This window comes from Ovis canadensis, chromosome 2 (assembly GCF_042477335.2).
Source record: "Ovis canadensis isolate MfBH-ARS-UI-01 breed Bighorn chromosome 2, ARS-UI_OviCan_v2, whole genome shotgun sequence".
NCBI classification, from domain to species: domain Eukaryota; kingdom Metazoa; phylum Chordata; class Mammalia; order Artiodactyla; family Bovidae; genus Ovis; species Ovis canadensis.
The window spans coordinates 119,079,571-119,106,581 of NC_091246.1; the positions used below are offsets into that span (position 1 = coordinate 119,079,571).

General features: G+C 41.3%; 1 protein-coding gene across 7 annotated transcripts in view; it reads right to left on the reverse strand.

Moving 5' to 3' along the window:
- HERC2 (HECT and RLD domain containing E3 ubiquitin protein ligase 2) overlaps nucleotides 1-21,317 on the reverse strand; it is a 243,505-nt gene extending 222,188 nt beyond the window's left edge. For 4 of the 7 annotated variants that reach the window (XM_069576810.1, XM_069576811.1, XM_069576809.1 and 1 more), the window contains exons 1-3: nucleotides 20,823-21,317; nucleotides 19,914-20,016; nucleotides 7,720-7,834 (exon numbers count right to left, since the gene is read on the reverse strand). In XM_069576810.1, coding sequence (XP_069432911.1) covers nucleotides 7,720-7,834; nucleotides 19,914-19,985 — 187 coding nt within the window. In that variant the 5' untranslated portion in view covers nucleotides 19,986-20,016; nucleotides 20,823-21,317. The remainder of the gene's footprint in view (nucleotides 1-7,719; nucleotides 7,835-19,913; nucleotides 20,017-20,822) is intronic. The other 3 variants (XM_069576814.1, XM_069576812.1, XM_069576808.1) reach the window with 2 other exon arrangements.
- Nucleotides 21,318-27,011: the final 5,694 nt, after the last annotated feature.

Here is a 27,011-nt window from a genome sequence, read left to right on the forward strand (position 1 = left end):
AGAAAGAAGGCTGGCAGAGAAACACAAATATATAAGCAAGATGCTAAAGAGTACTATCAAGGAAGAAAGATAGTAATTTCTGTCTTAAAGAAAAATGTCCAGTTATGCAAAAACATGAAACAAGATGGTAAGAGATACGCTGGCAGATACAGTAAGTAACAGAAGATTCGAGGTAAACTTTATCTGCCTTAGTTAACAAAACCTGCAAAAAATGTGTCAGAATTGACAAAGTTGATCAATAAAGAAAGGTGTGAACCCTTTACTACCACCCTGGGCTTTCTCTCTGTGACTATAGCACAGCCATCCTCTCTCCAGCCCAGATCAACTTCCTCTGAAAACTGTTTGATGCCATCTTCCCAGGATCAGCTCTCTTCCTGTCTCTGAAACTCTCAAGGTAATAGACTTTGGCTGTACAGACACAACACACTTTGAAAAGCAAACATCATCAGCAGAACTTGGAACCATGTTAGAAATACAAATTCCCAAGTCCCCCAAACCAAGAAATCATAAATTCTAAGGGTGGGGCCAGACACTCACTGGTCAGGCCAGTGTCTGACCAAGACTCCAGGTGATCCTAACGAACCTCAGAGTTTGAGAACCCTTGGGCTACAGAATCAGAATTCAACTGAGTTCTCATTGCTAGCAAGACTGAGTTCTGACTTTCTTCCTAACACTCACAGCCCTTTGTGCAATAGCTTTTAGCCTCAAGTTTAAAAATGTGTCCCCCCAGAATGTGTCCACTGCATCTGCAGCTGCATTCTCCTAGATTTAGATGCAGCTGAGCACTCAAGCAGTCCATGTCCCTCCAGGCTGACCCACCCCTATCTGCTGCTCCCTGTCCACCATACATACCACTGCTCTTCACAGTCCTCCACCTGGAGGACCCCACCTGCACCACCACCCTTGGGCCCAGGCCAGGTCTCCTTGACAAACCTCAGGAATCATGCCACTCCTGAACTCCACCAGCCCTGATTGTGGGTAACATCATGGGGTTCTTATGATCCTGTTAAACACTTCTGTATGCAAATGCATTTTCTGCCCAAATAATCATGAGTTATTTGGGAAAAAAAGCCATATCCAATATTTTATATCCTCCACAGAGAAACTATAAAACCAGGAGAAAAGTTATCACATTCTTTTAAAAAAAAAATTAAAAACTCATCTCTGGACACTTAAAATTGAAACACATATAACTAAAGAGCACTGACTAGACCAAGAGAAAAGAAAACCCTAAAAACCATGCACAATACAAAGTCAGAAAAAGCCAAAATAAACTCCATAAGAACTATATAAAAACTATAAAAAGTGAATACTGATGTCCATAGATGATATTAGTAATGTAACAGAAATAGCAATAAAACTTTTTAAGAGGCCTGACTAAGCAAACAACAGGCTAGTATATTTCTACTATCTGCACAGACTGAGAAGGTTTACAATAAACGAAACAGTTCTTCACACAAAGGTCAGCCCCTGACAATAATTTAAAAATTAAGTTTAGTGTGTCTGTTATTAGCCTCTTAACTTTCCCTTCTTTACATCTTATTCCCTCCTTTATTTTCCCTCAAAATACAGTAACTCTAAACAGGGTTATAAGAAATAGTCACTTGAAAAAAAAGTGTAAGATTATAATCGAGCCTGTCTTTTGCAGGGCAGGCCCCGAAAAGGAAACACAAAGCTTACTACCTAGGTGGAAGCACTCTTTCCTCATCAGTAGGATCAAAAAGTTCTAAAAGGAAGAAAAGAAGGTTTATTCCAAGGTAAGCTCCAATTATTAAAAGCCACTATGTCCCAGAAATGAATGAAGAAAACAAGCTAAACCACAGTTAAGAACTCATCCTGAATCACTGTGTGCAGGAGAAAATGGTCAGTCCCCGGGAAACAGAGCAGAGACAACAGTGCGTCTAAGGCTCTTCTGCTCTGATCTGCACTTTTCGCACAATCAGCCACACTACAGACACATACAATGCACACAGTTTTCTGAGGAGACAGGTGAGGTGCTCTGTATTTCTACCTCTTTGAGAATTTTCCAGTTTCTTGTGATCCAGACAGTCAAAGAGTCTGCACAGTCAATGAAGCAAAAGTAAATGTTTTCCTGGAATTCCCTTGCTTTCTCTATGATCCAATGAATTTTGGCAATTTGATCTCTGGTTCCTCTGCCTTTTCTAAATTCAGCTTGTACATCTATCTGGAAGTTCTTGACTCACATACTGCTGAAGCAGAGCTTGAAGGATTTTGAGCATACCCTTACTAGATGTGAAATGAGCACAACTGTACGACAGTCTGAACATTCTTTGGCATTATCCTTCTTTAGGACTGGAATGAAAATAGACCTTTTCCAATCCTGGGGCCACTGCTGAGTTTTCCAAATTTGCTAACATACTGAGTGCAGCAATTTGACAGCATCACCTTTTAGAATTTTAAACAGGTCAATTGAAATTCCATCACCTCTACTAGGTTTGTTTGTAGTTATGCTTCCTAAGGCCCACTTGACTTCAGTCCAGGATGTATGGTTCTAGGCATGTGATCACACCATCATGGTTATCCAGGTCATTAAGACGTTTCCTGTATAGTTCTTCTGTGTATTCCTGTCACCTCTTCTTAATCTCTCCTGCTTCTGTTAAGTTCTTGCTGTTTCTGTCCTTTTTTGTTGCCCATTTCTGCATGAAATGTTCCCGTGGTATCTCCAATTTTCTTGAAGCGATCTCTAGTCTTTCACATTCTATTGTTTTCCTTTACTTTTTTGCATTGTTCGTTGAAGAAGGCTTTCTTATCTCTCACTGCTATTCTCTGGAACTAAGCATTCAGTTCGGTATATCTCTTCCTTCCTCAGCCTCCTCAAACAACCATTTTGCCTTCGTGTATTTTTCTTTGGGATGGTTTTGATTACTTCCTCCTGTACAATATTACAAACCTCTGGCCATCGTTCTTCAGGCACTCTGTCTACCAGATCTAATTCCTTGAATCAATTTGTCACCTCCACTGTATAATCATAAGGGATTTGATTGAGGTCATTAACTGACTGGCCTAGTGGTTTTCCCTATGTTCTTCAATTTAAGCCTGAATTTGCAATAAGGAGCTCATGATCTGAGCCACAGTCAGCTCCAGGTCTTTTTTCTGTGGACTGCATAGAAATTCTCCATCTTTGCCTACAAAGGACATAATCAATCTGATTTCGGTATTGACCTCTGGTGACGTCCATGTGTAGAGTCATCTCTTGGGTCATTGAAAAAGGGTGTTTACTATGATCAGTGTGTTAGTGTTTGCTCTGATTCATTTTATATTCCAAGGCCAAACCTGCCTGTTATTCTGGGTATCCTTTGACTTCCTTCTTTTGAATTCCAATCCTCTATGTGCAAAGGACAAAAGAATGAATCTTTTTTTGATGTTAGTTACAGAAGGTCTTGTAGGTCTTCAAAGTACCGGTCGACTTCAGCGTCTCTGGCATCAAGGGGGTTGGGATATAGACTTCAGTTTACTGTGACGTTGAATGGTTTGCCTTGGAAAACAAACCAAGATCATTCTGTCATTTTTGAGACTGCATCCAAATACTGCATTTTGGACTCTTTTGTTGACTATGAGAGCTACTCCGTTTCTTCGAAAGGTTTCTTGCCCACAGTAGTAGATATAATAATCATCTGAATTAAATTCACCCATTTCTGTTCATTTTAGCTCACTGATTGCTTTAAGATGTCAATGCTCACTCTTGCCATCTCCTGCTTAAGCACCTCCAATTTACTCTGATTCACAGATCTAACATTCCAGGTTACAATGCAATATTGTTCTTTACAGCACTGGACTTTACTTTCACCACCAGATATATCCACAGTTGAAATGAAAGTCATTTCAGCTTTGGCCCAAATGCTTCATTCTTTCTAGAGCTATTACTAATTGCCTTCTGCTCTTGCCCAGTAGCATACTGGACACCTTCCAACCTGGGGCCTCATCTTCCAGTGTCATATCTTTTTGCCTTTTCATACTGTTCATGGGGTTCTTGTGGCAAAAATACTGGAGTGGTTAGCCATTCTCTGCTTCAGTGGACCACGTTTTGTCAGAATTCTTCATTATGACCTGCCTGTCTCAGGTGGCCCTGAACCACATGGCTTACAGCTTCACTGAGTTATTCAAGTTTCTTCACCACAAAAAGGTTATGATCCACGAAGGGGGAATATCAGACCACTTTACCTGGATCCTGAGAAACCTGTACACGGGTGAAAAAGAAACAGAACTGGACAAGGAACTGGTTCAAAATTGGGAAAGGAGTAAAACAAGGCTATATACTGTCACCCTGTTTATTTAACTTCTATGTAGAGTACATCATGCAAAATGCTGGGCTGGATAAATCACAGAATGGAATTAAGATTGTTGGGAGAAATATCTACAATCTCAGCTGTGTGAATGATATCACTCTAACAGCAGAAAGTGAAGAGGAACTGAAGAGCCTCTTGATGAAGGTGAAAGAGCAGAGTGAAAAAGCTAGCTTGAAACTCAACACTCAAAAAACTAAGATCATAGCATCCAGTCCTGTAACTTCATAGCCAACAGAAGTGAAAAGAGTCGAAGCAGTGACAGATTTTATTTTCCTGGACTCCAAAATTACTATGAATGGTGACTGCAGCCATGAAATTCAAAGATGTTTGTTCCCTAGAAGGAAAGTAATGTCAAACCTAGACAGCATATTAAAAAGCAGAGATATCACTTAAGCTCTGTAAAGTCAAAGCTATGGTTTTTCCAGTAGTCATGTATGGATATGAGAATTGGCCCATCAAGAAGGCTGAGTGCCAAAGAATGGATGCTTTCAAATTGTGGTTCTAGAGAAGCCTCTGGAGAGTCCCTTCAACTGCAAGGAGATCCAACCAGTCAATCCTATAGGATATCAATCCTGAATATTCATTGGAAGGACTGATACTTAAGCTTCAAAACTTTGGCCACCTGATGCAAAGAGCCGACTCATTGGAAAAGACCCTGATGCTGGGAAAGACTGAATTCAAAAGGAAGAGGGCAGCAGAAGATGAGACGGTTAAGACAGCACCACTAACTCAATAGACGTGAATCGGAGCAAACTCTGGGAGACAGATGAAGGGCAGGGAAACCTGACATGCTGCAGTCCATGGGGTTGCAAAGAGTCAGACAGGTCTTACTGACTGAACAACAACAAAATAATGTACACAGTCTTGGGAATACCCTGAAAGCCCAGTGGTTAAGACTCTGCAGTTTCCCTGCCAGGGGCCTTGGTTTGAAACCTGGTTGGAGAACTAAGGTCCCGCAAGCTGCTATATAATGCAGCGCCCCTCTCCCCCCCAAAAAAAGACCACGGTCTTAAAAATGAAATTAGGTGTATAAATCTATCTATTAAAAAAAGCATTTTCTCATAACAAAAAGCATATACCATAACTTATACAATAACTTTTACTGAATGTCAAGAAAAAACTATTAATTTGGGACCTACATAAAGAACAATTACACTTCGCTTTCTTTTATTTTTTTAAATTTATTTACTTTTGGCCGTTCTGGGTCCCTGTTGCTGTCCACAGGCTTTCTCTGGATGCGGCGAGTGGGCACTCCTCTCTAGCTGCAGGGTGAGGGCTTCTCATCTCAGCAGCTTCTCTGGCAGAGCCTGGGCTCTGGGGCATGCAGCCTTCAGTAGCTGCAGCTCCCAGACTCTAGTTCTGGCGCACAGGCTTAGTTGCTCTGTGGCACAGGGGATCTTCTCGGACATGGGATCAAACCCATGTCTCCTGCATTGGCAGAAGGATTCTTTACAACTGATACATCAGCAAGGCCCTACACTTTGCTTTCTAACCACAAATTTTTAAAAAAACAAAGAACAACAAATAGTCATGAAATGTAATGAGTAAGAAATAGACTTTGAATTTTTCCATATAATTAGTTTTTCTCAGAGTATCTTTTAGAACGAATGTTTCACAAAAAACGTTTTAAGTATGTTTTAATGCATTAATACTGGAAGGATAGGATGAAAAGGCACAAAAACTTTAAAAGTATACAGAATGAACTACTAAAACTAATAAATCATTACAAACTGAAACAAGCATGTAACGTGATTACATGATATTATTTACATGAAAGTCTAGCACAGGCAAAACCAATCCCAGACAGAAAAAGATCAGATCAGTGGTTGCCTATGAGTAGAGAGAGCAGGACAGAGCCAGTAAGGGGCACGTGAGAACCTTCGGAGTGGGAGTACCAGTGAGTGGGTGGTTACACTGATTATGTCTGTTGAAACTTATGGAACAGGAAACTCAAAACATATATTTTATTATGGGTAAGTTCTGCCCTAAAGACAAAAAGCTACACTGAAGTCAATCTTGTTAATAATATGCATGAAGTGTCTAACAGAGTCAGGTAAGATGCACCAGTGGACAAAGGATAGATTAGTATGATCCAGGGATGAGTGTGCAGGGGCTCACTGTACAGACCTGTCAGTTGTTGTGGGTGCATGGAAGTTTTCACAATAAAATATCAGGAAAAAACTGAGCTCACTCTGCTAGACACTGCAACTGAAAAGATATATTGTTCTGTATTTTCAAGTGGACACTATTCTAATTCATTCTAGGAAAAGTAACTACTTTCTTTTTTCTTTTTAAATGTGGACCATTTTTAAAGCCTTCCTTTAATTTGTTACAATATTGCTTCCCTTTTATGTTTCGGTTTTTGGCTGCAAGCATGAGGCTCTCCAAGCAGGGACTGAACCCACACCCCCTGCATCAGAAGGTGAAGTCCTATCCACTGGACAGCCAGGGAAGTCCCACTGCTTTCTAAAATAACTTTATCCATCCTGATGATTTTCAAACAGCAGGACTAATAAACTTCAGCAGTGGGTCTCAAGTAGGGTTGTTCAGATTCTACAGGTTTGGGGTGGGTACAGGCATACATTTCTTTTTAAAGCCTGAACAGTGATTCTGATTCACAGCCAAAGACAAGAACAACAGACTTCACTGCGTTTTCATAATCCTATGCCCAACAAGAGTGTTCACTGATATTTCCCTGCACAGACAAATACAATAAAAGTCCAAAGGCCAAAGGCTCCCAAAAAGTGTTTTATACACTCCCACAGGATAGTCACAGGGGTTTCCCAGGTAATGCAGTGGAGAAGACCACCTGGCAATGCATGAAACGCAAGAGACAGGGTTCAATCCCTAGGTCAGGAAGACCCCCTGGAGAAAACAATGGTAACCCATTCCAGTCTTCCTGCCTGGAAAGTCCCATGGACAGAGGAGACTCCCAGGCTGCAGCTCAGGGAGTCGCAAAGAGTCAGACATGACTGAGCGTGCGCACGCACACACACACACACACACACGCACACACGCACGCACACACAGGATAGTCATGCTGGAAAAATTTCAGAATACTATTTCCACTCAACCTCATAAAAACCACAATTTATAGTTAGCCAAAGCAAGGTATACTTCAAAACTTAGAAGAAAACAATAAGTGGAGTTCCCAGAAGCTGCAAAAGGAGACATCAGAGGAAGGACACCACAGCAGGTGGCTCTGCAATTAAAAGGCCTTCAGTCTGGGTAGAACAACAAAATTCAGGAAGCACTTAATATTAATTATCATTTAGGCATTTCCAAAGTGAAAGCAAAACTTCAGAGCTATACTCAGGCACACTCCTGTCGATACAGCACAATCCAAAATTTCTATAGAATTCAATTTATAAAGGTCTTAAAAAAATGAAAAATATTAGTTAAAGGCCCTTACCTTTTCTAGGAGGAAGCTCTCCATTCTGTGATAGTTCTGTCCCAGTATATACAATTTCTCCATCTTTAACCATTTCATTCCACAGACCACAGAGTCCATCTCTTGTGAATGCAAGCTGGTAATGATAAATAAAATAAATTCAGAGTGATCACACTCACAATGCAATTCTTAAAGAATAATGTGAAAAAAAAAATCTCACTTACTATTCAGTCATCCAACATTTAATGAAAACTGTCCCAAGGTACACAATTAAGTGAACAAGGTACCATGCATAATATTTTACATACGAAGTTTTACTTAAGATACAAGATAAAAGACACATGTGGGCACATGCTCTGGAAAGATAAGCCAGTAACAAATAATATGATCACTTATAGGAAGGGGAACATAGGTAGGAGGCAAGAGAGGTGAATGAAAGCAAGATTTTGAGTTTACCTTCCATGCAAGTTAACCTGTTTATTAAGAAAACTATACTTCACCCTTGAATAACCTAGAGGTTAATCCAAATATAACTTTGATAGTGAGCCAGGAATATTTAGGTTTGCACCAAAAAAAGCTGCTCAAAGCCTGATAGGAACTCCTCCACTGGCCAAACAGAATAATTTTGAACAGCAAAATATGTAACAACTGTATTAGACTGAAATAGTAAATAAAAACACGAGTCCATACTGGTATTCAAAGACAAAATAACATTCTCACAAAAAGTGCTCTTGGCTGTCCACATGTGGGAGTCAGAAAAGGTTTCCCAGAGCAAGCAGTCGTGACCAAGGGTCAGGGCACAGTGACCACCCAGGGAAAGCATCCATTCTGAAAACTGCAGGTACAGTAGAAACCCTCTTCTCAGACAGACAAGACACTTTACACTAAAACAAACACATCTGTTAACCATCCTTCAATGGAAGGCCAGGGCCTTTTCTTTGCTCACAAGTCCACTAGCTTGTTCCTTGTCATCAACCCCGCATACACCGCTCTCATGAAGCATTCACTATTTCCAGACTCACCAAGAACGGACGGGTACTTTGTGAACAATCTTAGTACACAATTCTTCTAGATTTTCAAGACATCTCCCCCAATCCTTATCAATTCTCTCTTTCCTAACCTGTACAAGTAATTTTTTTAAGCATCTCAGTTTTACCCAAGCAATGTGTAGTAGGCAAATCTAAGATGCCCTAAAGATTCTTAACCCCTGGCACACACACATCCTGCGTAATCCTCTCTCTGAGTTTGGGCAGGACCTCTGAATACAGGAGAAGACATCACACCTGGACTAGGTTTTGTTTCTTTCTGTGGCAAATGTGAAGGAATTTCTCATATATAATTAAGGTCTCACATCAGCTGATGTCTAGTCAATCAAATGGAAAATTATCCTAGGGTCATGTGAGGTAAAAGCCCTTAAGAGGATGGGACCATCCAAAAGAGACACTCTCCACAACCACTGCCATGATCAGCCTACGGACAGGGGTGTCTTCTAGGAGCCCACAACTCAGTCCCACAGTCCCACAAACTGAATTCTGCCAACAAGGACACCAATAAAACCCTAGATGAGAATGCAAACTGGTCAGCACCCTGACTGCAGCCTGTGAGTCCTAAAGCAGAAGACCCAGCTAAGCCATAGCCAGACTCCTGACCCACAGAGAAAAGGAGCAGAGTACACAGAGCTGTTTTAAGCTGATACATTTTCTGGTTGACTTGTTACACAGCAATAGAAAACCAATTTGGCAACCGACTTAGTTCTCATAGAAGCAACAACTTTCTCTCAGCACTCATATTTGTTCACATCACTAAATGAGACAACTGCCATGAACATGCTTAGGACCAAAATATATGACTGTTGGCAAAAGTATCAACTGGCAGAGGGAGAAGTAAATACTTCCTTAAAAGTGAGCCACAAACATTCAGGGCCCCTGCTGTTTTAACACAGGATGGAAAGGTCTGGCTCACCTGCTGACCTGGCTAAGAGGAGGAACCTAAGACCTCTCCCTGGGCTCAGTCCAGGCCCAGGTGGCCACACAGGCTGGGAATCAAACAATGACTGGACTAAACAGCCCCATGTGTGCTGCACTCGAGCAGTTACAGGCCACCTCTGGGGGCTCCAGGAAATAAATGACCACACATCCAGTCATAACTCAGTGTCAGAGCAGTGGACGAGGACAGAGGAAGAAGCCAAACACAGAGAAAAGAGGATGAGAGCCTAAGTCAAGAGTAAATACAAAAAAGAGTATTTAAGACACTTCAGATCAAATGGGACAGATCAGATGTGAAAAACAAGGTAGAGAACAGAATCAAAATGAGAGAATTAGCTCAGTTTTAACCACTGATACTTGCACCACCTACTGAACATAAACATGGAGATCCTCTCCCCGTGCACACACACACACACGCACGCACACACACACACACACAATACACATACACTGCAAACACAAATTCCGATCTTAGCAGAGGGGTCAGGGCTAGAGACTCAAACCTGGAAGTCATCAGGATATGGGCTGCAGACCTGGAGAAGATGCCCACACCCAAGGAGGGAGGGTCCTCAGCCCTGACGGCCCACTAGGATTACCCCAGGGTGGCTGGGGATGATACAGTTATTAAAGAACAGGCCGAGGAAGCCCAGTTTACATGAAGACAAGAATCATCACTATCGTCCTTTCTTTCTTTCATCATTTTAGTAGTGTTGCGAAGGATGGGGGTAGGGCAGAAGCTGGGCAGAAGGTAGAAACTGGGTGTCTAGAGGGATACCCGCTGTAAAAGCCTCCTAGGAGCCGGGGATATGAACTCGAGTAACCACCACGCAAACCACAATGATTCAGGCATCTGAAAGGATTCAAGGAAGGAGGGAACATTGCTAAGGTAACAAAGCAAGCTTCCCTCGAAGAAGGCTTGAAAGAGTTGGACTGTGAAAGGCAGAGATGAAGTCCCTAGGAGAGCATTCCAAGGCACTGGAATCACAGTGGAAAGCACAGGATCCCAGGGAGAAACAACCTGGGAAACAATCATGGCACTGGAAAAACAGCATACACAAACAATACAATTCACTTAAATTTGTCAGTGTAAAAGTATTTGTGCAACAGTCTATAAATAGCTTGTTTTGGGGCTTCCCTGTTGGCTCCGTGGTAAAGAATCCCTAAATGGGAGACATGGGTTTAATTCCTGATCCAGTCAGACCCTACATCATGCGGAGCAATTAATGCACCACAGCTACTGAGCTTGTGCTCCAGAGCCCAGAAGCAGCAACCACTGAGTGCACTGACAGCCGGTGCTCTGAAACCAGAGAAGCCACCACAACGGGACGTCCACACACCCCAGCTAGGGAGTAAATCCCACCTGCCACAACTAGAGAAAAGCCCAAGCAGCAATGAAGATCCAGCACAATCAAAAATAAATTTTAAAAAAAAATCCTGACCTTATTAGTAGATAATTTACAAAAACATTCCCAATGGGTAACAATACAGTTCTTAAATTTTAACTTTTTTCATATAGAATCCAGATACCTCTAATTAGTATTATTCATTCTGAGGACCCTTTACCAATTTTCCCTTATATTCTTACCTCATACCTCTAAAATGATGTAACAGGTAAAGGCATTTTCATCCTGAAAAGAAGCCAACAAGGCAGGGGGTAGTAACAGGGCCAGTTTTGAGGGACAGTAACTAAAACTTAGCAGTTCAATTACCTGACCAAGATCACCAAGGTCATCAGAGTTTGGGGGAAGAGGCCAAACTCTCCAGCTTGTTTTCTTCTTATCAACATGAACCAACAGGTGCAGTAAGGAGGCCTGGGGGAGCCACTGAAGGGGCCACAATACTTGAAAACCAAACAGAATTGGGCAAGAGGTCTTTTAAGGTAACTATTAACATGATCACTTCAGAACTGTGTAATTATGCAATATAATTCAAAATAGAATGTGGCCAATGAAATAAATTACATTAACTTATAGTTTAGATATTTATTTTTTCTAACTTTAAAATATTTCTGAAATGTGATCTGTTCAAATATTTGCAGATAACTATAAAGATATCTACCCTTTTTCTTAGCCTTGCAGAAAAATACCTTCTAAACACCTGTTGAACACAGGATAACCTATCAGAACTATGTAATTACACGATATAATTCAAAATAGAATATGTGCCCAATGAAATAAATGGCATTAACTTATAGTTTAGATATTTATTTTTTCTATCTTTAAAATATTTCTGAAATGTGATCTGTTCAAATATTTGCAGATGACTATAAAGATGTCTAGCTTTTTTCTTAGCCTTGCATAAAAATATCTTCTAAACACCTGCTGAACACAGGATAACCTATCAATTCCAAAAAAATTTAAGAACAACAAATTCTAGAAAAGAAACAAATTCTGGAAAAGTCACAAGGAAACATAAAGTATATCATATTGAAGATACCCAGGCAGCAAGGAAGAGCAAACCTAAGACCCGGGAGAGAAGAACAGCCCAAGGGGCTGAAGACTGCCTCCCGAGGCTCCTGCCAACTCTGCAAGCAGAGCTGAGACCAAGGAGACCTCAGTGGGGCTGCTGAGAAAGGACGAAGCCCTGGTCCTCATAGGGGAGAAGCCTGGTAAACATGCCATACCTTGAACAGAACCTCCAAGGGCCACATACACAGAGCACAGGCAAAGTGCGAGCAGACTGGCAGGAGCCCCGCTCTGAAGCATCACAGCTCCATACTGCTCTGCAGTAACCTGCAGTCACTAGTGTTACTAGCCTGACAGATTCTCTCTGGAGAAGAGATCATTATCCAGGGTCTCAAATGACCACAACAATTTTTCACACATAATACCTAGAACTCAAAAATAATAATGGGTAAGATAAGACTGCTGCTGCTGCTGCTAAGTCGCTACAGTCGTGTCCGACTCTGTGCGACCCCATAGACAGCAACCCACCAAGCTCCGCTGTCCCTGAGATTCTCCAGGCAAGAACACTGGAGTGGGTTGCCATTTCCTTCTCCGATGCCTGAAAGCGCAAAGTGAAAGTGAAGTCGCTCAGTCATGTCCGACTCCTAGTGACCCCATGGACTGTAGCCTACCAGGCTCCTCCGTCCACGGGATTTTCCAGGCAAGAGTACTGGAGTGGGGTGCCATTGCCTTCTCCAAAGATAAGACTACATAACTAAAAAAATGGAAAAAAATAAATAAATAAAAACGGAAGTCAGCATAAACAAATCAAGAGTAGATCCAGAAAACAGAAACACAGACATAGACTTTGCCCTAAAAAGGAAAGCCTAAGTAATGGACTAAAGTAGTGACGCTTTCCCTGGAAGGTACCAGCCCAGGGCAGTGAGGGGACATAGCAAGTTACTACAGAAGTCAGCAAATTAAGGCCCAGCTCAGAGGCCAAATCTGACCCACAATCTGATTTTATGATTCTTAGCCCTCAAGCTAAGAGTGGCTTTTACATGTCTCAATGGTTGAAACAATCAAGAAAAGAAAAATATATTTCATGACCCATGAAAATTATGACATTCAAATTTCAGTATCCATAAAGTTTCTGGGCCTACCACTACACACTTGTTTCATGTACTATCTGTAGCTACTTTCACATGACAACAGCAGAGGTGAGCAGTTGTTACAGACAACATATGGCCCACAGAAATATTTACAATCTGGGCCTTTAGAAAAAAGTTTGCTGACTTCTGTTTTACTGCACTAGTCCCTACTCCAAGATGTGCTGCAGGCACATTCACTAGGCAGTGGGGCTCTTAACCAGTTTGCCAGAAGAAACCATAGAACCATCCAAAGAGGGGAAAAAAGCAGGGAGAGGGAGATTAAAACAGCCAGTTCCCTTACCTCTCTTTACCAGGTAGTGCATGTTCACCTCATGGAAAATGAGCTTCTGCTCTCCCCCACTTCCCAAACTTTGCCACCTACAGCTCCACGGCAGGTGGCTGGGAAGCCAAAACCTACGCCCTGTTGTGTGACATTACATCTAAGAACAGGAATAAAGAGTGGCCCACAGGCATGCTGGGGTATCAATCCAGAGGGAACGGAAGATGCAGTGGAGGAATCAAAAGAGGTTGCACAAGGTTTGATGTGTCCAAGCAATTAAAAGGTCATGTTAACAATTTCAACAGAGACCTGGAAACTACAGAAAAGTCCCTAACGTGGCAGTTAAGCAAACTGCCAAAACACTTCAAACTCAATATAACAACAGATGCATTTTCGGGTTTTCCTGGTGGTCCAGTGGTTAAGAATCCACCTGCCAATGCATGGGACATGGGTTCAATCAATTCGATCTCTGCTCAGGGAAGAGCCCATGTGCCACAACTACGGAGCCTGTGTTCTGGAGTCCGAGAGCCACAACCACTGAGCCCGCATGACCAGGAGCCTATGCTCTGCCACAAGTGAAGTCACCAAAATGAGAAGCCCACGCACTGCAACGAAGAGTAGCCCCTGCTCGCTGCAACTAGAGAAGGCACGTGCACAGCAACCAGGAATCAGACTTGTCAAAACACAAATAAGTAAATCTTTAAAATAGATGCATCTTACTAAATATAATTACACCTCAATAAAATGCAGTCATACAAAAATGTGGAATTTCTAAAACAAAAAATACAAATCTAAAATTAAAATGTCAATAAATGAGTTCAGATTGAGAAGGCCTGTTCTCCCACCTGTGAAGAATTAACTTCTTTAGTAATTACATCTCTGGTAGAAAGCCAGACCGAATATATCAAACAACTGTTTTCCAGCACCGGGCAAAAGATCCAGTGTGATCTGTGATTCCCGTGAAGGGCAACAATGAAGTAAGAGCCCAAGCTTAATGCCTAGAAGCAGATTCCAGACCGTAGCACAGGAAAGAGGAACCCAAATAGAACCCAGAAGTCTTGCTGAAAGGAGGAGCACATTGCCTGTAAGCAGGTCAAAATGACAAGAATACAGGAGAGGAAGTTGGCTGCAGAGAGAATGATCTCTGGAGCTGGACAGAGGAGCCTTCTTGAGACTCTAGCTGGGTAATGATCGGGGTACGGGTTGAAAACACTACCCAGAACGGGCAAAGCAGCACTAAAACAGAGCAGGCAGAACCCCAATCAATATTCACAGTCTAGGAAAAGCCTGTTTCCACCAACCAGAACAGAAAGATCTCCCAACACACCAAGCATTAGACAGAGTCCTAAGAAGGATACTGCCTTAATGAGGCAGATAAACAGGCCAAGGTTAAAGGCTGTGCTGGATCAGCCCAAACAAACCTTAGGCTCAATCTTTGAATAGACCAATTAATTCCAAGTAACTTATAGGCATGTCAGACAAAACTACAGCTCAAGAGAATAAAACAAAATCTAGCACAGGATAACATATTTATTTACAAACTGCTGCTGCTGCTGCTAAGTCGCTTCAGTCGTGTCCGACTCTGTGCGACCCCACAGACGGCACCCCAGCAGGCTCCTCTGTCCCTGGGATTCTCCAGGCAAGGATACTGGAGTGGGTTGCCATTTCCTTCTCCAATGTATGAAAGTGAAAAGTGAAAGTGAAGTCACTCAGTCATGTCTGACTCTTAGCAACATTCAATAAAAAAATTAACAAGCATGCAAACATATTCTATAACCAGAGCAATAATCAACAGAAATGATGAAATCAATCAATCAATCAATCAAAATAAACACAGAAACAGTAAGGGTGATGGAATTAGCAGACAAGACTGTTAAAAGCTCCACTATAGAGATGTTTCATATACTGACAGAGGAAAGTATGAACATGATGACAAGTAAAATGGAAGACAGAAATCAGGACCTAAAGTAAAAACTTCAGTGCACACGATTAACTAGATTAGACACAGTAGAACAGTTCTAGTCTAACCCACTATGTCTAAGCATACAACTGTTACATGCTATGTTCCATCCTTTATAAAACTCATTTACTCTGGGTCCTATCCGTAACTATAGGTCTGACACCAACCACCAGTCTTCATGTTAATCTATAGTCATGCAGTCATCTAAACATCTTTAGTCTCTATTCACTTCCTCAGGAAGGCCTCATGGAAACAATATTTTCTGAGCTCCTACTCATTGATAAGTCTGTGTCCTTTTTTACCTGAAAAATAGTTTTTTGGGGTTTTTTTTAAGTTTATTAAATCTTTATTTACACATTCATTTGGAATTTTTTGTTTTTTTTTTTTACTTTATTTTGCTGGACCATAAAATCCTTGGTTCACATTTTCTTTACTTGAATGCCTTAAATATGTTACTCAGCTTTCTTCTACATAAGGCCTGTTGTCACATCTGATAATAAACTCATTTTCTTTCTTTTATAATTATTATTAGTCTTTTCCAAGACCCAAAGCTACAAGAAAAAGACTAATTAAATATATAAATCTGACGAAATACATCCAAAATACAGAAAAGATACAAATAACCAAAGGGAAGTCGCTTAGTCGTGTCTGACTTTTGCAACCCCATGAACTGCAGCCTCCCAAACTCATGAATAAGAAAATGAGCAATGCAACCAATTCTACAGAAACGAAAGTACAAAAAGTCATTATGAAAATCAAGTATGTTACCTTTCAATCAAGCAAATACCTTGTATTTACAACATTCTTTTTTTACTTTAGCCAAGCCATATGGCATGTGGGATCTTAGTTCTCCAACCAGGAATTGAACCTGTGACCTCTGCATTGGAAGCACAGTCTTAACCACTAGAGCACCAGGGAAGTCCCTACAACATTCTTTTATTTCTACATATCATCTGTCAACTGAAAAACCTGAGATTAGAAATTACCAAGATGTTCATGTTTACATTTTTAATCTACTGGTATCTCCAAACATAAAGTGACAAGTTTAATTTTAAAAGCTAATTTTTATGCTGAATCATTTTAAATTGATGATTAGAAGAAAATTTTAATCTGAGTTGAATTATTGATATACTTAACAAATTTGATGGGCCTCAAAAGCATTATACCAAATGAACAAAGCTAATTTCACAAGGTCACATACCACATGAAATTCTCAAAATGACAAAATTATGGAGATGGAGAACAAATTAGTGCTTGCCAGGGGTCAGAGGTGGTAGAGGAAGTTAAGTGTAAATACAGCGGGACAGCAGGAGAGATGTTTGTAGTGATGGAACACTTCTGGATCTCAATTTTGATGGTTAGATAAATAGACACACACAATAAAATGGCACAGAACTAGGCACACATTATTACACCAATGTCAGTTTCCTGGTTTTAACACTGCACCTAAGACTGTAACACTGTAACACTGAGGGAGTCTGGGAGAAGAGTATACAGTGACCTCTGTACTTCATTTGCAACTTTCTGTGAGTCTATTAATATTTCAAGACAAAAAGTTTTAAAAATTGCTTCACACATATCTAATTTCATGTTTCACTTCAAAGAACCCAAAAATAGAAACTGGAGGAGATTCATCTGAGTATAGCTTATGCAAAAAAGAGCAGGATAATGCCATTCCTGACCCCATGCTCCAAGACACACCTTTACCCTTACATCAAGACTAGCAAATGCACATATCTTTCAAAAATAAAATGTTTTTAAGGGATTATGTACTATTTTTACAGTTCTTTCCCTTAAATGACTCTTTGGTTCAAAAAAAACTACCAATCACAAAAGACAGGATTTAACTGTAAATATAAAAATGATAATGGCAGTGATTATGTAACAAATGTAACAAACACTTCTGAGCTCTCTTTTTTGTTGCTTCCTCAAGAGAATTGTGAAGGAAAATATGACAAATAACTGAACTCCAAAAACAACCAGGAAAAAGAACTGAAGAAACAAGAAGCACTGTATGTATAAAAACCAGATATGTGCCTCTCATATAATGGGCACTCCATTAGAGGCAACTGGTTGCAAGGCCCCAGGCTTGAGGCATCTAAATATCTCTGATGGAGAAAGTCTAGGATTAGTTAGTGTCTATATCCTCCATAATACATGTTAAAACTTTTCAGTCTCCAAAAACTTTTCCTTTCAAAAATCACTAAAAACCTCAAGGGCATTTCAAATAAAAATAGCCACAGAAAATATATTTGCTAAACCTTATGACTAAGAAACATGTTTCTACCCCACATACTATTCATTAACCTGGTATCAATCCTGTTCCCAATACAAAAGCCCTACCTAAGGAAAGGGATACTTCTCACTCCAGGTGGAAGAGACATCCCCAACTAGATAAGGGTAAAACCTGTCAGCATAAGGCCTGCATCTTATAGGCCTGTTAGCAATAAGACTCCATTTGTCTTCAGGAAGGATTCCAAAGAGTAAACAACATCTAAGTTATTCCTTCAGTTCAGTTCAGTCACTCAGTCGTGTCCGACTCTTTGCAACCCCATGAACCGCACCACACCAGGCCTCCCTGTCGATCACCAGCTCCCAGAGTCTACCCAAACCCATGTCCATCAAGTCAGTGATGCCACCCAACCATCTCATCCTCTGTCATCCCCTTCTCCTGCCCTCAATCTTTCCCGGCCTCAGGGTCTTTTCAAATTCCTTAGGGTAAAACAAGATTCATTCCTCACACTTAATAAGCAACACTGGAAAAATTCTATAAAACCAAGGTCAGCAATCACTTTTTTCGTACTATTTTCACATTTTTCTCATAGCTTCAGTAACCATACCACATTTTAACTCTGATGCACAATCCAAAATCTAAGTCTTGTCACTTATTCCTAGGAGTCTGGAAGATTTCTGTATAGTACTCAAACGTCTAAGAAGCACGAAACACTTTATATTACACTAAATAATCAAAAGTAAAATGGTAAGCACTTGATGGTATGAGTGGTATTTTTTTTTAACTCATCATAGGCACTCAACTCAACATTAAACTCATTTTAGATCAAGATGCTAAAATTTATATTAAGCAGTTATTCGATTATGATTGCTAACAAAAAAGAAACTTCATCACGTAAAGTTCTTTACTTCAATTAAGTTTTATAAAAAGACAGTTCTTAAAGTCAGTTTGTCTGGATGTCATCAATAAAAAATTATCCATCTCTCACCTCCCCCAATCCTGCTGGGAAAAAAAAGTTACTACTTTGCCAATTCTTAACCCAATTCTTCTTGATTTTCTTATCTAACATTATGCCATTAATAACAACTCCATCATCCACAACACAGTTCTTAACATTTAGCTCTGCCACCAACTAATACTCAACACTTTAAAAAAAATTTAGGGACTTCCTTGGGGGTCCAGTGTCTAAGACTCTGCACTGCCAATGCAGGGGGCCCCAGTTTGATCCCTGGTCAGAGAACTAGATCCCACATGCTGGAACTAAAGAGTTAACATGCTGCAACTAAAGTCCCACATACCACAACTAAGACCCAGGGCAGTCAAATAAATAATAAATATTATAAATAAATACATAAATATTAAAAAAGAGGGGTAATAATGCTTCACTTCAAGTGTCTAGGATTAGCTGCTTACAGAATACATGACTTGCATCATACAGTTCAGAAGACTGTATTTTAACAAAGTTAAGATTACTTGAGAAATACTTAAAACAGTTAACCTCAGGGAAGAGGTAAAGAACACAAACACCCTGCAAAATTATTTCAGCAATTTCTGAGGGCACTAGCAAGTTACAAAAGCAGTTTTTCCATCTGCAAACAAAACTAATAGGATTAAAAAATAGACTCCAGAAATATTACTGTTACTGTTTATTGATAATTTTGCAGCAAGTATGCAATTACCTTAAAAAATAATATTAGAAAAATCTATGGTTAACATTTTGTTTTCACATGCTCCTGATACAAAAATCTAAGCACTCCTCTTAAGAACAGTGACAAATAAAAACAGCTCAACTGAACTCATCTCTCCAGAAACACAAACACATAATCCCATAAAAATGAGCTGAGTTTCTGCAGGACACAATTAAATTACCATATGTCACTTCTCTCCCACATAATTAACTGAACATCTCAAAAAGTATCACTAATCTGTCACCAAGGTATGGCTAAGAATGATACGGACATCTTAAAAAAAAAAAAAGAAAAAATTTTTGCATAACTTTATCTCATTTCTTACATTTATAAATAACTGTAATTAAAATGTAGCTACACACACTCTATGAAAAGAACAATAAAAAGTACATTTTGAGTTATAGAAAATAAACCTGCTTCTCTAATATGGCAAGATCAGATCTGCATACCCTTATATAACCTTAAGAAAGGGTTAACCAGAAATGTAACTATGTAGGTAGGAACACAAGAGAAAAAAGGCTGTCAAAACCCCACCTGTATATCTGTTTTCAACCATTTGGAGTCAAGTCGAGTCTGAGCAGCCAAACAAAAAGAATCAGAAGGCATCTTTCCCCTGATTTCCTCCCAGTCGTGAAACCTGCAAGCAAGGAATATTACTTAACCATAAAAAAGACCAAAACAATGCCATTTGCAGCAACATAGATGGACCTAGAGATTCTGATACTGAGTGAACTCAGAGGAAAACAAATATCATATATTGCTTACATGTGTAATCTTAAAGCTACAAATGAACTTGTTTACAGAACCGAAAGAGTTATAGGTATAGAAAATAAACTTTTGAGGTGACAGGGGTGATAAATTGGGAGATTGGGATTGAGTAATACATATAAAATAGACAATTAATAAGGACCTACTGTAAAGCACAGGGAACTCTACTCAATACTGTAATGACCTGTATAGGAAAAGAATCTAAAAACAGACTGCACGTTTATATGCCTAACTGATTCACTTTGTGTACACCTGAAACGAACACAAACACCACCGTAACTCAATTATACCCCACTAAAAAAAATGTTTTAACCTGCAAGTAAAACAGAAATATTGAAGACCTAAACCTCTTCAGAATTTTATAAAGTCTCTCCCGCAAGGTTTAATGCAGCAAAAAGAACAGAAATGGAGAAGAGCACTGGGGAGAGGGGACTGCGAGGAGGAGGGAGAAAGAGGGAGGGAAGGAGGAAAAAGCCTACTTCGAGTCCAGGTAAGAGACTCACAGACGGGGCTCGCCCGCGTCTATACCACACGGGCGAGACCTTGAGAATGGACGGTCACAGAGACCAAATCACAATGTCATTTCCTTCCCTTAAATCCAAAAGGTTAACACACAAACTGCAGGAACCCCACGTCTCCACGACAAATGACACCAGCATGCATTATCCGCTTTACCTCAGAACACCAACTGGTGCGTGAAATAAATTAATCAAAATTCACGTCTGCAGAAAAATCCAAAACAATAATCACTTGGAAATGAAAAGATAGCCTGAGACGCGCGCCGAAGGCTGTGAGCGCAGGCCCGGGCCCAGCGGCTGTGCCAACGCCCGCCGTGGCCCGGCTTGGCCCGGCCCCGGCCCGCACCGCCTCAGCGGCCGGCCGCCCTCGCTGCACCCCCGCCACCCGGAGTACGAAGACCGTACGGCACAGGTCCCCAGCTGCCTAGCTCCCGCTCGTGCTAACACAGACCAGCCACCACTGGCTCCGCCGGTGCTCGCAATCCCGGCGTCTCTTGCGGCCGGAGGGGCGGGTCGACGCGGGGCTAAGGCCCACGATGCTCAGCCAATTGCATTGAGGCGTCTCCGCGGGCCCACCCAATGGGAAAGAGGAACCTCCTCGCCCCTCCTCCCGATTCTCCAGTTTCCTTCTATCCTGCTCGTCTTCTTCCTTAAGCTCACCCCTTTGCGGTCAGGGCCAACCGAAGACGCCGAGAGGCGGGATTTCCGCCGTATGCACGCACACACGCACGCGCTCCTGACCCGATTTCGCACTGCGCTCTCGGAAAGCCGGCCAATGTGGTGGACCTCTAAGACCCCGGGCTAGTATAGGAACGTGCGGCCAGGACGGGCGCTGGGGCTAAAAATGAGATTGGGGTCTCCAAGAGCCTCTTCCTGCTTGTTGCACTGAATGCTGCTGAAACCTTGGGCAGAATACGTGGAGCAGCTGGTGGCAGGGGAATCAATCGGAAAAGGAAGTGAGAGTTTTTAGTTCCACAACCAGTAGCCGAAAAACTAATTCTTAAGAAGTGCGAAACAAATTTATGTAAAGTATGTTCTCAGATCATAATGTACTTAACTACAAATCATTAAAAGATACAGGCCATGTGATAACCATAATGGAAAAGAATGTGAAAAAGAATGCGTATATATGTATAACTCAGTCCCTTTACTGTACAGCAGAAGACGCAGGAACCGCAGTTTCAATTTCTGGATCGGGAAGATACCCTGGAGGAGTGAACGGCAACCCACTCCAGTATTCTTGCGGGGAAAATCCCATGGACAGAGAAGCCTGATGGGCTACAGCTACTGAGACTACACGGCAAAGCTCAGATACTCAAGCAATCCAAAGTTACAGTGCCTTGATGCTGAGATGCTGAATTTCGTTCCCAGAGAAGGAACTCCATAGGGCCATTTGCTGCTTGGGGTGCGGTCTACCTCTGTAGCAGCTCACAAGCAAAACAAATGCTGAACCCTATTAGCGCTCTGCCTCTTGTTCATAAAAACAAAAATTCTCTGGGATTTCTTTTGGTTAGCGAAAACGGGTAGTAATATAGGTCTTGTTATAAAAGTAACGTGGAGTAAAATGAACTTTTGAAAAGGGGTTCCCTCTACCTCCCTCCCTCTCTATAGGAGGTTTTCTGAGAGACTGTATTCTTGTATTTAAGGGCTTTCCTGGTGGTGCAGACGTTAAAGCGTCTGCCTGTAATGTGGGAGACCTGGGTTCAATCCCAGGGTCGGGAAGATCCCCTGGAGAAGGAAATGGCAACCCACTCCAGTATTCTTGCCTGGAGAATGCTATGGACGGAGGAGCTACAGTCCACCGGTCGCAAAGAGTCGGGCAGGACTGAGCGACTTCACTTTCACTTTCCCTCTACCTGAAACAATTGTAAACATACAAATTTGACCATTTATATGAAATGGGTTAATTCCATGAAAGTTGTACACTACTATGCTCACTCAAAAAGAAATTGATAACCTGAATAGCACTATACCTGTTAAATTAAATTCACAGTTAAAAAACCTTACAAAAAAGAAACCTCCAGGACCAAATTGTTTTATTGGTGGATTCTGGTTCTACTAAATATTTAATAAAGAAATAACACACGCTCTTCCAAAAAATTGAAGAGTACTAAACATTTTCTTTATATAAGCCTAACGTTATCCTAATAACAAAACCAGAAAAAGGCATTACAAGGAAACTTAAAAGACCAATATGCAAACATATTACTAGATGCAAAACAGTTTTAGACAACTTTTTGCAAATGGATTCCACCAAAATACAGAAAGAATAACACAGCTTAACTAAGTGGAGTAATTCACCATGAGATGATCTCCAGTTCAATTCAGTTCAGCCGCTCAGTCATGTCTGACTCTTTGTGACCCCATGAATCACAGCACACCAGGCCTCCCTGTCCATCACCAACTCCCGGAGTTCACTCAGACTCACGTCCATCGAGTCCATGATGCCATCCAGCCATCTCATCCTCTGTCGTCCCCTTCTCCTCCTGCCCCCAATCCCTCCCAGCATCAGAGTCTTTTCCAATGAGTCAACTCTTCGCATGAGGTGGCCAAAGTACTGGAGTTTCACCTTCAGCATCATTCCCTCCAAAGAAATCCCAAGGCTGATCTCCAGAATGGACTGGTTGGATCTCCTTGCAGTCCAAGGGACTCTCAAGAGTCTTCTCCAACACCACAGTTCAAAAGCATCAGTTCTTCAGCGCTCAGCTTTCTTCACAGTCCAACTCTCACATCCATACATGACCATTGGAAAAAGCAGAGCCTTGACTAGATGGACCTTAGTTGGCAAAGTAATGTCTCTGCTTTTCAATATGCTATCTAGGTTGGTCATAACTTTTCTTCCAAGGAGTAAGTGTCTTTTAATTTCATGGCTGCAGTCAGCATCTGCAGTGATTTTGGAGTCCCCCAAAATAAAGTCTGACACTGTTTCCACTGTTTCCCCATCTATTTCCCATGAAGTGATGGGACCAGATCCCATGATCTTTGTTTTCTGAATGTTGAGCTTTAAGCCAACTTTTTCACTCTCCTCTTTCACTTTCATCAAGAGGCTTTTTAGTTCCTCTTCACTTTCTGCCATAAGGGTGGTACCATCTGCATATCTGAGGTTATTGATAGTTCTCCTGTCAATCTTGATTCCAGCCTGTGCTTCTTCCAGCCCAGCGTGTCTCATGATGTACTCTGCATAGAAGTTAAATAAGCACGGTGACAATATACTGCCTTGACGTACTCCTTTTCCTATTTGAAACCAGTCTGTTGTTCCATGTCCAGTTCTAACTGTTGCTTCCTGACCTGCATATAGGTTTCTCAAGAGGCAGGTCAGGTGGTCTGGTATTCCCATCTCTTTCAGAATTTTCCACAGTTTATTGTGATCCACACAGTCAAAGGCTTTGGCAGAGTCAATAAAGCAGAAATAGATGTTTTTCTGGAACTCTCTTGCTTTTTCAGGGATCCAGTGGATTGGCAATTTGATCTCTGGTTCCTCTGCCTTTTCTATCTCAATAGCAAAAAAATAATACTTTTGATGAAATCTGACATTTCATTATAAAAACTCTCAGCAAACTAGAAAGAGAACTCAATCTGATAATGGACACTTATGAAAACCTGCATGCAAGTCAAAACAGTCTTGTAAAAGAGCAAAGGTGGAGGACTCACACCTTCTGATATGAAAACCTACTATAAAACTATAGTAAACAAAACTTTAATACTTCCAAAAGGATAAAAAAATATATCAATGGATTAGAATACAGAAGAAACATTCATATATCTGGTCAATTGATTTCTGACAAGACTATTCAATAATGAAAGGACAGCCTTTTCTGTAAACGATTCTGGGAAAACTGGATATCCACATGCAAAAGAATGAAGTTGGACCCTTGCCTTATATATATACCATATCGAAAAATTAACTCAAAATTAATCAAATCTAAAAGTAAGAACTAGAAGTTATAAAACTTAGAAAAACACATGGGAGAAAACTTCACCTTCATGACATTGAATTTAGCAATGATTTCTTAGATAATGACACCAAAAGCACAAGCAACAACAGCAACAAATAGGCAAGTTGAATAAACTTAAAGCTTTGCTTACCCCTAATGTTATTTAGGTTCCTACTTCTCATCTGTTTCCCACACCTAAACCCTTTGGAACTTATAGATTATCATCCACAACATCTTCAATTGATTTTTTAATATTCTCTTCATATTACTATTCTAATGAAAAATTTGTTGTCCCCTGTGGAAAAAATCAGTCACTTTTTATTCTCTCACGTACGTACATCTTAGGGCATGAAGTTGTTCCTGACACTTTAAAACTGTTTTTCCTTCTGCTTCACTTGAGAAAACAAAACAAAAACCCAAACTTCTTTGAAAGTGAAAGTCGCTCAGCTGTGTCCAACTCTCTGCAACTTCATGGACTGTACAGTCCGTGGAATTCTTCAGGCCAGAATACTGGCGTGGGTAGCCTTTCCCTTCTCCAGGGGATCTTCCCAACCCAGGTCTCCTGCATTGCAGGCAGATTCTTTACCAGCTGAGCCACAAGGAAAGCCCAAGAATACTGGAATGGGTAGCCTATCCCTTCTCCTGGGGATCTTCCCCAGTCAGGAATCAAACCAGGGTCTCCTGCATTGCAGGCAGATTCTTTACAAACTGAGCCATAAGGGAAGCCCTTACTATAAGACGATACTATCATCTGCTTCTGACTGCGATAATCCACACTCCTTTTCATCACCTCTCATGTTCGCTGAAGAACAGGAATCACTCATCCAGTTCCCTAACCTCTCAGGACCGCCCTTTCTTCCTGCTCCACCTGAGCCATTAACCACCCTGATCAGTTCCATTCACCAAATCTCCTTGAAGATCACAACTGTGGGCCTCTGACTCTTTGATCACCACATCTTGTCTTTCTAGTTCACTTCCTCTAGTAACTATGCCAATGATCTTCAACCCCTTTAGGAGTCCTGAGTCATATTCTCACTTTTTTTTTTTTTTTCGCCAAGTTAGATTTTGCAGCCCAGAATATCACTTGCCCATAATCTCTAACCACTTGCACCCCTTTCCCTCGATTGTACTTCCCTGGGAAACCTCAGCACTGGATGACTCTGCTCCACTCACTTGGAATGTGGCTGAATTCCTGAGGTTTCTACCGAGCATCCACTCAATAGTTCTTTACATTCGCCTGGTGCTCCTGGTACCCAGAATACAACAGGCCTGAGGATGAAAAGCCAGATAGGACTTCCCTGGTGGCATGGGGCATAAGAACCTGCCTGCCAATGCAGGGCACATGGGTTCAATCCCTGATCTGGGAGGATTCCACATGCCTTGGAGCAACTAAGCCCATGTGCCACAGCTCCTGAGCCCACAGGCCACAACTAATGAAGCCCAGGCACCTGGAGCCTGTGCTCCACAACAAGAGAAGCCACTGGATGAGAAGCTCTGGCACCACAATGAACAACAGCCCTTGCTTGCCACAACTAGAGAAAGCCTTCACACAGCAAGGAAGACCAGTGCAGCCAAAAATAAAAGAATGAAAAACCAGCCAGCGGGGGTAGCAGAGTGGAGGGATGGTAGGCGATCATAGAAGACGTACATGTACCACTCACCAATCTTCAGCCCATTCACCCCAAGACTTACTAAAGGTAGAAAAAATTAACAACCAGATATTACCGCACTCAGAAGCACTCTAACTGGTGAAACTTCTCGCCATGAAAATTACCATCATAATTTGTCTGTAGTTTCTTTCTTTCTTCTGTTACTGTGGATAAAGCTTCCCATGTCTTATAGGTAGACAATCCCCCTGCTAGGGCTCTGGATCCACGTCCTCAGCTATCCATTCAGGAATTAGTCCTTGCCTCCCCTACCCTCCATCTTTCCCTCTCTGCTGTATTTGTTCTATCAACTTATAAATAGGCCTGGATCCTAGCTTTAAAGACCCTCCTTTGAATTCTGCATGTCCCTTCAGAAACTTTCTCATTTCTCTCTCACTTTTTGTATAGCAAGTTTTTTTTCAAGTGGTCTCTACTTTCTACCTTCATTTCTCCATCCCATCCTCACTTGACCACACCAGTCAGGCTTTGTTCCCACCACTTACCAGTACACTCTTGGAGAGGTTACAAATGACCTTCACTTGGCCAAATCTCATATCAGTCATCAATCCTCACCATTTGTGAACTCCCAGTAAGTTCATCGGAGAAGGCAATAGCAACCCACTCCAGTACTCTCACCTGGAAGATCCCATGGACGGAGAAGCCGGGTAGTCTGCAGTCCATGGGGTCGCTAAGAGTCGGACACGACTAAGTAACTTCACTTTCACTTTTCACTTTCATGCATTGGAGAAGGAAATGCCAACCCAC